The sequence below is a fragment of the Triticum urartu genome, chromosome 7A (genome assembly GCF_056163025.1).
Source record: "Triticum urartu cultivar PI428250 chromosome 7A, HENAU_Tu73, whole genome shotgun sequence".
Classification (NCBI taxonomy): domain Eukaryota; kingdom Viridiplantae; phylum Streptophyta; class Magnoliopsida; order Poales; family Poaceae; genus Triticum; species Triticum urartu.
This window is the reverse complement of record NC_141879.1, coordinates 64,281,456-64,292,431: the sequence shown is the minus strand read 5'-3', so window position 1 is coordinate 64,292,431 and position 10,976 is coordinate 64,281,456. Positions and strand designations below refer to the sequence as shown.

Below are 10,976 nucleotides of genomic sequence, written 5' to 3'. Positions count from 1 at the left end.
TAAAACATGACTAATATTGAATATGTTTTTGGAAATTATTTTTTAGATAACTAAATAACCATGCTTCAAACTTGTTTCGTACAATTGTTTTAATTCCATGCAAAAAATTAATAATGTTGCATTCTATTTTGTAAAGAAAAAAAATCTAACTATTACACTATTGCTCGCGGTGTTCCGTTGTGTATCATAATGTTACATTGTCTGCCGATGTGTATCAAATTGATTCTTCTTAATTTTGCAGTGTTTCCCCATGTTTTAGAACATGAATTTTCAAACTTGTTAAAATATATTCAAAAGTGGTCTCGTTTTAAAGTTCTCGTTGTCATAAACACAAATATGCAAACGGGTCATAGATTAGACTTTTGATTCAAAAGATAAAGTATATTTTAACTTGGAAATAGAATAAAAAAGTATGGGATGATGGAGCCTAGCCGGGACAGTGTGCTTTCATGTGTCAGAGAAAGAGGTAGCAAGTATCAGCAGCATTAAACCATCAATGCATGGCATCAGATCTTCAAGAAAAATCAACGGCTCTCCATTGCACGGTACCTCCCCTGCATGGGAGAATTGCTTTTCTCGCTTCACCAGCTCTCCTCTCTGTTTTGCATTCTTGTTGGTGAGCGATCTAATCTAGATACAATCGTCACTTGCATCTTCTTTGTGTTCTGGGATGGGTGGAACATAGCATTCTTCCTTTTAGAATCTTCTCCTTTTGCTTTCTAGTCTTGTGTCCTCTCACTTAAATCACCATCATTTGTTAGTCTTTAACATCCTAAAAGAGCCGCGCCTCATGGTTGTTGTGTGTGGTGCCATGGAGTTAGTGGGGGATGCAACGGGGGGCTCAAACGACGGTTTGTGTAGCGGCACCGAGCATGCCATCTTCTATGAGGTACTTGCCAACCCTTTTCACCGGCGGCTTGTTGTCACCCTTGATCCTGGGTGGGAGGGGAAAGGGTTGTCGCCCTTCCCGACGTCATCATTGTGGTAGCGTGATGAGTACCTGGTCCTTCTCCCTTGTGGTAGTGCTCGCTCTATTTGCTTGCTGTTCACCTCAAGCTCGTTGCTTCTTCAAATTTTGCATGTCGTCCCTTGTGCTTATCCCCTCCTCATTCGAGCACCGAACGACCACATCTTCATGGCCGCCGAGGTTTGACCCGTTGATGTGTGGCCCTCGCATTCATCTATTCTGCTCCTGCGACCTCAAGGCCACACCTTTTGCTTGTTCTAGGTTGAACGCACCCCTCCCTCGACGGTGTGGCATCCCCTTCGGCGAGGGTGGAGGGGGTGTGGGTGTGGTATCTTCTCGGTTCTCAGTGCAGGCGTTTGGCGAGGTCGTTTGTTCTCCGATAGTGTTTTGAGTAAGTAGGGCATCTTATTGTGCAAGCAGTGCTTTTTTGTGCTTGTAGTGTGTGTTGTGCTATAAGTTGTGTTCCCAGCTCCCTTATATCTCTGGACCGTTGGTGTTTTTCTTTCTTTGTCAGGTATGTTTTTTTTTGCGGAAAAACTTCCAATCTATTCATCTTCAATCATGACAGTACAACGAACACCAGAAATAAAAATTACATCCAGATCCGTAAACCACCTAGCGACGACTACAAGCACCGAAGCGAGCCAAAGGCGCACCGCCGTCATCGCTCCTCCATCGCCAGAGCCGGACACAACTTGTTGTAGTAGACAGTCGGGAAGTCGTCGTACTAAGCCCCATAGGACCAGCACCCCAGAACAGCAACCGCCGCCGATAAAAAAATAACGTAGATCGGAAGGATCCAAACCGAAGACACACGAACGTAGACGAACAACAACGAGATCCGAGCAAATCCACCAAAAATAGATCTACCGGAGACACACCTCTACACGCCCACCAACGATGCTAGACGCACCGCCGAAACGGGGGCTAGGCGGGGAGACCTTCATTCCATCTTTAGGGTGCCACCGCCGTCTCACCTTCCTGAGTAGGACACAAACCCTAACAAGATTGAAAAAAACGACTAAAAATGAAGCCTTCCCGCCGGCCCTTGCCAGGATCCACCGCGCCTCCATGGCCCTAGGGCCACCGGAGACGAGGCGGACCTGCGCCGGCGCCGGCAAGAGGCACGGACCCTAACTTTCTTTCTTGAAGGAGGAGGAGGAGGCGGAGCCTTGGCTGTAGGTATTTGGCCTAGCTCTTGTGCGCCTAAACAGAAGCTAAGAAAATCTTGTCAGGTATGTTTAATGTTGTATTGGTCAAACAACAAACATACCTGATGTTGTATTGGTGGCTGTAATCCTGGCTGGTTTATTTCGCAAAAATAGAACCTGGCTGGTTTATTGCTTCGTTAATTCAAAATCGAGCTTAGTTTGAGCCTTATGTCTAAAAGAGCTGTGCCTGATGGCTCAATTGTTAGATTAACTGTTTTATAACGGGCCTCCATTGATGTGTCTAGGATAACCCGTCAGTAAGAATATTATCACTGATGGGGAGCCGAAGTTACCTGCCCCTTTCATACCGTTTAATTTCGTACAAAAATGTAGTTACTTTTTCCGAGAGAAAGAAAAATGTAGTTATGACAGGCTTCTTTGGCACCCTCAATGGTAACCTTTTTTTTTTTCTAAATCAACTCTCAGTGGCGACTTTTTTTTAGAAGACCCTCAGTGGTGACCTAATAATATAATGCTGACCTTTTCTAGAAGACCCTCAATGATGACCTAATAATATACTGCTGACTTATTTTTTGAGGGGTGAAATATACTGCTTATTTTAGGGGGTATAATATACTGCTGACTGTCCAACCAATTCTACTTCTTTTTAGACAAGTCCAACCAATTCTACCGACGGGTCATGTTTTTTTCTTGAGAAATCTGACGGGGTCATGTTCTTCTTGGGCCCATCGGTGCAGTAGCCCATTGTATAACTATCTGTAGCCCAAGCCCACTTTCGCCCCGCCGCCACCCCCCTCCCCGGAATTCCCCACGAAGCAACCCTCTCGCTGTCTCTCGACCGATCGACAGCCATCGCACTGCCGAATGCGCTAAGCACCTTCCCAACCCTTGATGCTTCCGCGCCGCCCCACCCCCATCTCGAGAAACTGCCGGTCAGACGTTGGCGCGAGGTCCCTCGGCAGCAGCGGCGACGACTCCTGTGCGGGGCTAGAGCGTCACTCCGGCCCTTCCGCATGCGCCGCTGGCCGTGGCCCTGTGTCACCGCATGCGGTTGCCGGCTGCGGCTTGGTGGTGCGCCCCTTCGCCTCCGGCGCCGACGGGACAGCGGATAATTTTCACTATAGGCTTCTCTCTTGAAAGAAAGCATACAATGGGTAAACAAATTACTGTTGAGCAATTGATAGAAAAACGCATTGTTATGACGATATCTAAGGTCATGATCATGTATATAGGCATCACGTCCGTGACAAGTAGATCGACTCATGTCTGCATCTACTAATATTACTCCACACATCGACCGCTATGCAGCATGCATCTAGTGTATTAAGTTAACAAGAACGGAGTAACACCTTAAGCAAGATGACATGATATACAGGGATAGATCCAAACAATATGAACAAACCCCATCTTTTTATCCTTAATTGAAACAATACAAATACGTGACATGTCCCTTTCTGTCACTGGTAATAAGCACCGCAAGATTGAATCCATTACAAAGCACCTCTTTCATGGCAAGAAAAATCAATCTAGTTGGCCAAACCAAATCAATAGATCAGAGAGAAATACAAAGCTATCTTAATCATGCATAAAAGAGTCCAGAGAAGACTTAAATAATACTCATGGATAATCTGATCATAAACCCACAATTCATCCGATCTCAACAAACACACCGCAAAAGAAGATTATATCGAATAGATCTCCAAAAACATCGAGGAGAACATTGTATTGAAGATCAAAGAGAGAAGAAGCCATCTAGCTACTAGCTATGGACCCGTAGGTCTGTGGTAAATTACTCACACATAATCGGAAGGGCGGCAAGGTTGATGTAGAAGCCCTCCATGGTTGAATCCCCCTCCAGCGGAGTACCGAAAAAGGTCTCCAGATGGGATCTCACGAAGACAGAAACTTGCGACAGCGGAAAAGTTTTTTTGGTGTGCCCCCTGTTTACAGGGAATATTTGGGAATTTATAGAAGAAGAATTTGGGTTAGAGGATCCACGAGGGGTCCACAAGCTTGGGAGGCGCGCCACCTGAGCTTGTCAGACTCGTGGCCTTTCTGGCATTCTCCAAAAGCTTTCAGAGTGTCTTGTGGTCCAAGAAAAATCGTCAAAAAAATTCGGTCCGTTTGGTATTGATTTTCTGTAAAAACAAAAATAAGGAAAAAACAACAACTAAAACTTGGCACTAGATTAATATGTTAGTCCCAAAAATGATATAAAATAGTATAATAATGCATATAAAACATCCAACATTGATAATATAATAGCATGGAATAACAAAAAATTATATATACGTTGGAGACGTATCAATTTATTTAGCCAACAAAGCTATGTTCTGTATTGATGTATCACAATATTTACATGAATGATGGTTGGGTCGTGAGGAGTGCCCAACCACAAATGCCTCCCTTGAGGAAGAGAACCACCATACGTAGCTATGGTATGAGCTTCAAAGTTAGAAGCTCGAGTTTCAAATAAGAAATTATAAGATGTAAAAACACTAGAAGTTTCTAGAATCTCTTTCACAATCCCACCATAGACGGAAGGAGGTCCAAAGGCTAGTGTGGTTGTTTGGGCCTTGGATGGGCCAGACGCTCGGTCCAACTCGACACCCTCAGGCTAGGTCGAGGGCCCATCTCCACCACCCCGTCCGCCCGTGCTTCCTCTTCCTCCGGCCACTGTCGCCTCCCGTGCGGTGCTTGCTCTCCCCTCTCTCCCATCCCGGCCCCCCGTCCCCGACGCGCCCTGCCGCCGGCGCCCGGCAGATTCGCCGATCCAAGCACAGCTCGAATGGAGCCGGCGGGAGCGGGAGGCGGCGTCGCCGCCGCGAGGAGCAGCCCGGCCGCCGTGCAGGCCACCGAGGACGACGCCGCAGCGAGCACGCTGTAACGCCCCCGCCTCCTCCCTCTCCCGCTTACATTTTCTTCCTTCCCAGCCACTGTGGTCACCACTGACATCAGTCTTAGGATTTTCCTGTTGGACTAGTAAATTGTCGAGCAACATGGTACTGAACTTGTCACTGATTTGGTGGAATAATGTGTTCGGAGAGCACTGAATTTGTCACCGATTTGGTGGAATATTGTGTTCGGAGAGCACTTAGCAGTAGTTCTAAAGAAAAAATATCTTATCTTACTCACCGAGATTGTTCCCTTTCACTCAGGACCGATGAACATGTCGGAGATACTGCCCAGCCACCATCAGGACAAACAGTACAAGAGCTAGTTGATTCATTCTCAGGCCAACTACCAGGGAGGATTTGTGCCAAAGGAAAATCAACCGCGGGTGTTTTGGTGGAGGAGAAGGACCTGGTTTCGTACCGCCGCGACTGGGAGAAATCTTGGGGTGACAAATGTGGCTCCTTCGAATTCTACTGTAATAATCTACGTACTAGTTACTACCCATCCGGTTCTTTCTCTGCATTTCTTCTTCCTACTGCTGTATACCTCGACTCGATTAGTTCTCTTACCGATGGGAAGAAAAGGAGATTAGTTATATTAGTTTCATTGCAGCTATACCGTCCCTTGTAGTATGTCTGAACCTGAATTATTTAGTCAATGTTTGATTTCTGGGCTGATTTCTGTGACTTTTGCTGCAGCGTGCGTGAGAGCCATGCTCTTCACATGCAAACGCACCCCGCCACATGCAGGCGTCAAGACTTGCCTGCAAATCTTCTCCGTCAGAGTCATGGAGATCGACGGTGGTTATCTTGAGTGGCCACTCGAGGTCTACGGCCTGGTCGCCACCCGGGACTCGATGGATCATAATCGTAACATTATCTTCAGACTCAGGAGGGATGCCTGCCAACTCCTCACTCAACAGGTGTGTAGTGGTGTAGTCAAGTATTATTTTCGCTTATGTGGGGTTGGGTTGGCTATATTATGCTGTATCCATATTTCTTTATACAGTTGATCGATTTGATAATGAGTAGTGCAACTGATGCTTGCAGGATCCATTTTTGGCGCTGACCGGCCCGTCTCATGCGATTGTCTTCACCGGCCCAGTCGACATTGAGATACAACTCAAGGTGAAGGGCAGAACCACAGAGCATGAAGACAAAGATTTCATCTCCAAAGTGCTGGTATACGGACGTGATCCCAGTGACAAACTCGCCGATGCAGGCATAGGCAACCACGACATCGTGCGTACCAGCTGTTTTGGCGAGTTGTGCTCCCTACAGATTACCTCCGCCCTGATCGTCGAAGCGGTCGAGGCCACCGTCATCTCTGCTGAAGTTATCGAGGGCCTATGGCCCCCAAAGTCAGGAATCCGTGTCGTTTCCGGTACCGCCAGCATAGACGAGGACTTTGTACTGCTCGATGCTCGGGATGGGACACTCCGTGTGGATCCGGCCCAGGGTGTCATCCCCATTACCAGAAATGTTGTCTGCGTGGAGAAAGATGGAAGGCTGAAGCTTTCTGTAGAGGCCTACAGAAAGAGTGGACGTATGTATGCAATATCTGTTACGGAGTTGATACCCAAGAGATCATCCGCCAGTACTGCCATATGCAAGCTTCCCTTCTGCACGGTCGAGTTCACCGTAGCTTGGTCCTGCCTCGTGGCCACAGTGGATGACCTGAGGAAATACGGTATCTGATTCTGATCTGATGCAGCCAACCCAACCATTTACTTAGTTGTGGAGCGACTCTTTAGCGTTTTATTTTGTCCAGCGGTATGTTAAAGATGTCGAACTGCTGTTATTTAGCGGTGGAGCGTTGGTTTAGCGTTTTATCCAGTGGCATGTTAAAGATGTTGAACTGCTATTTTATGGGGATTTATCCTAACTAGTTGTGTGCACAACTCAAATCATTGCCGTCCATCTCCACTGCAGTCAAATCAACCTACCCCACTGCGGTTATTTGGATTCCAAAGAGACCACGATACATCTACTAAACATATAGTTATTTGGAGGCAATGATGTACCTGATATGGTCATATTGATAACTGACTGAAGTGGCATTCCACGTGTGATCTGTAATCCTGCTTAACTTGTATTGCATACATGAATTATCAATATGTGCATCAAAACAAAAGACATGTAAAACCGGTGACACAAAGTAAGAGGCAACCTGACCGTGCTATCTTCTTTTTGCTGCTTTTGAAAAGAAGTTGCAAACCGAAGAGAAAATAAAAATGTGTTACCAATTTAACAAATGAAAACAGAGGCCGGCCAATTAGGTGAACACGCAATGGATAACAACATCCACGCATGTGAACACAAAACAATGGGTCGGCATCATCCGGCCCATGATCTCCTCGTCCCCTGCTGCTTCTGAGGATAGAAGGAACCAATGTGAAGAACACCGGCCAAAGTTTGGTTGTTTTCAATGGAAGACATATGAATTGCATTTGGTTTGTGATAACCATGACTCCCCATGTATTTTGCATGTTTTATGTACAGTTAAACAACGAAAGACTTAGGTTGCAATTCGAGGCTATTGCCATCTATCTTGGTTTATTGCAATTGTCAAAAAAATCTCACAATAGAGATTCCATGCAAAGATCCTATTAAATATATAGATGAGAAGAAATTAGGTTTCATGAAGAGTAAAGTGCATCCTAGGTCCTTGAACTATTTTAGAGGTGTTACGTAGGTCATCGAACTGTGAAAAGTCCTTGAGGGTCCTTTGAAGTGCAATAAGTGTGTAATTACGTGACACCTCTGAAATAGTTCTAGGACCTGTGTGACACTTCTGAAATGGTTTGAGAATCTAGATGACACATATATTGCACTCTGAGGACCTATATGATGATTTTCATAGTTCAAGGACCTACATGGACGTAGTGTCTAGTGATGAAAATATCACCATCATTATGGGGTTTGTTTCCCAAGACCCCAATGGAAAACATTACCATAAGTTTTAACATTAAAATTCTTCATGGTCGAGTGCAAGAAGCCTGCCTTCAAGTACATATGGCTGACATCTCTAAAATTCTTCGCGGTCGACCATAAGAGGACCGGAACCGAGGATATAAAGTGTGCATCGACGGTTATATGGGACATAGTGTCTAGTGATAATGAAAATAACAGGTTTTCCAAGATCCCTAGTGATAAAACTTACAAATCAATATAATCTGAAGTTCTTCATGGTCTCAAGAAAGAGGCACGCCTTCGAGTACATATGGCTACTATCTCTAAAGTTCTTTGCGGTCGACCATAAGAGGACCGGAACCGAGGATATAAAGTGCGAATCAACGATTATATGGGACGTAGTGTCTAGCGATGACAATATCACAATAATTGTAAGGTTGGTTTCCCGACATCCCCAAGTGAGAAGTCTTACCGGTCGATATAACATTAAAGTTCTTCAATGTCGAGTGCAAGAGGCCCGGCTTCAGGTACATATGGATGTTACCTCTAAATTAAAGTTCTTCGCGGTCGACCATAAAAGGACCGTAACCGAGGATATAAAGTGCGCATAAACGGTTATATAGGACATAGTGTCTAGTGATGAAAATATCACAATCATTATGGGGTTTGTTTCCCAAGACCCCAATGGAAAACATTGCCGTAAGTTTTAACATTAAAGTTCTTCATGATCGAGTGCAAGAGGCCTGCCTTCGAGTACATATGGCTGACATCTGTAAAGTTCTTTGCGATCGATCATAAGAGGACCATAACCGAGGATATAAAGTGTGCATCGACGGTTATATGGGATATAGTGTCTAGTGATTATGAAAATAACACAATACTGGTGGGGTTGGTTTTCCAAGATCCCTAGTGATAAAACTTACCAATCAATATAATATTAAAGTTCTTCATGGTCGGGAGAAAGAGGCCCGCCTTCGAGTACATATGACTGCTATCTCTAATGTTCTTTGCGGTCAACCATAAGAGGACCGGAACCGAGGATATAAAGTGCGAATCAACGATTATATGGGACGTAGTGTCTAGTGATGACAATATCACAATAATTGTGAGGTTGGTTTCCCGACATCCACAAATGAGAACTCTTACCGGTCGATATAACATTGAAGTTTTTCAATGTCGAGTGCAAGAGGCCCGGCTTCAGGTACATATGGATGTTATCTCTAAATTAAAGTTCTTCTCAGTCGACCATAAGAGGACCGTAACCGAGGATATAAAGTGCGCACCAACGGTTATATGGGACGTAGTGTCTAGTGATAAAAATATCACAATCATTATGGGGTTTGTTTCCCAAGACCCCAATGGAAAACATTGCCGTAAGTTTTAACATTAAAGTTCTTCATGGTCGAGTGCAAGAGGCCTGCCTTCGAGTACATATGGCTGACATCTGTAAAGTTCTTTGCGGTCGACCATAAGAGGACCGGAACCAAGGATATAAAGTGTGCATTGACGGTTATATGGGACATAGTGTCTAGTGACTATGAAAATAACACAATACTAGTGGGGTTGGTTTTCCAAGATCCCTAGTGATAAAACTTACCAATAAAGATAATATTAAAGTTCTTCATGGTCGGGAGAAAGAGGCCCGCCATCGAGTACATATGGCTGCTATCTCTAATGTTCTTTGCGGTCGACTGTGACGCCCCGAGACCGATGTGTCAGGTGTCTTCCAATTATTTCGCTGTCTTTGCTTGCGTGCTGCATCTTGTCATGTCATCTTGTGCATTGCATCATCATGTTTTCAAAACTTGCATCCGTCCGGGTTCCCCCAGTTCCGTCCGTTGTCCGTTCTGAGCCCAGACACACTTGCACGCGCCTGCAGCATGTCCGAAATATTATTTTATATGTGGCCGTAAAATGTTCTCGGATTGGGTTGAAAGTTGGCGTGTGGTCTTATTATAGTGTAGATAGACCTCCTGTCAAGTTTCATCGCATTCGGAGTTCGTTTGATAGCCCAACCGTTAAACTATAGCGACAATATAGTCGGTCAAATCGTCGGACGTTTTCGGTCTCCAGAAACAGTCGCCGGGCCTCTCTCTCTTCTCTTCTCTCAGCCTGAGGCCTTCTGCAAAGTCCACTACCTACCGCCGGGCCTAGCCTAAGCTCTCTCGTCAGCCCGCGGCCCTCCTCTCGTGCGCGTCCGAAAGTTGTCGCGGACCCGACCCGGACAGTCGTCACCGTTGGATCCGGATCAACCCCAAACATCTACAAAACATCTTCGTTTTGTTAGTTGGGCCCCCTAATCTAATTATCCGGGATGGTCTGATTACGATCAGATGGACCGAATAGCCCCTAACCTAATCCGTGACGTATATATTTAGTCTACCCCTAGTCCATTTTAAACCTAACCCTTTTTCCTAGGGATCCTCCTAGCCGCCGCCACCCCACTGTCTCTTCTCTATTTCCATGCCCGACCAACCACTCCACTCCGTTCCTCGATCCCCTCGCTTCTGCGCTTCCGGACGCGTCCAGCGCCCGCCGCTCCTCGCGACAGCGCGCCCACAGGGCAGCATCCCCGGCCGCAGCTCCACGCCACCGGAGCGCCAGGCCAAGACTCCCTCGCCTTTTCCCTTTCCTTCTTCCCTCTATTTCATCTCCATCATCTCATCTCTCTCTTCCTCTGTTTCTTCTCGCTGGGAATGATGGAGGTCAGCCTTGGCTGGGTCTCCGTGCCACTCCAGCGAACCAGCCTCCACAACAGCGCCGGGCGCCCTTCCCCAGCTCGATCGATCCAGGACCCCGTCGCCTCTCCTTTTCCCTCCTTTTTCCCATCTCTTTCTTTCTCTCATGACTGCCTCTCGGTGTTTTTCTTCACAGCGCCGCCGCCATGGACCCTCCGCGCCCTTCCCCGCCTCAGATCCGGCTGGAGCCGCCTCCTTTCCATTGGATCCTCGCCGCCCCTTTGCCCTGCTCGCCTGCTCTGCTTCGTTCGAGCGAGGAGAACGACCTCGCGTCGCCTGCTGGCATTGACCG

The 10,976-nt window shown here is 46.4% G+C and overlaps 1 protein-coding gene across 1 annotated transcript; it reads left to right on the top strand.

Annotated features, from left to right (window-relative positions):
• The first annotated feature begins 4,421 nt into the window (after positions 1-4,421).
• On the top strand, positions 4,422-6,926 carry LOC125524156 (uncharacterized). Its single transcript, XM_048689228.2, has 4 exons — positions 4,422-5,022; positions 5,298-5,509; positions 5,733-5,956; positions 6,084-6,926. The coding sequence occupies exons 1-4, from the start codon at positions 4,928-4,930 to the stop codon at positions 6,729-6,731; spliced, it is 1,179 nt and encodes a 392-aa protein (XP_048545185.1). The 5' UTR covers positions 4,422-4,927; the 3' UTR covers positions 6,732-6,926.
• The last annotated feature ends 4,050 nt before the right edge of the window (positions 6,927-10,976 follow it).

What these genes read in the sequence shown, in the direction of transcription:
- LOC125524156 (XM_048689228.2), top strand. Translation starts at nt 4,928, where the DNA reads ATGGAGCCGGCGGGAGCGGGAGGCGGCGTCGCCGCCGCGAGGAGCAGC. An exon ending in GACGCCGCAGCGAGCACGCT is followed by an intron (nt 5,023 to 5,297) that starts GTAACGCCCCCG and finishes CCTTTCACTCAG; the next exon opens with GACCGATGAACATGTCGGAG. An exon ending in GCCAACTCCTCACTCAACAG is followed by an intron (nt 5,957 to 6,083) that starts GTGTGTAGTGGT and finishes TGATGCTTGCAG; the next exon opens with GATCCATTTTTGGCGCTGAC.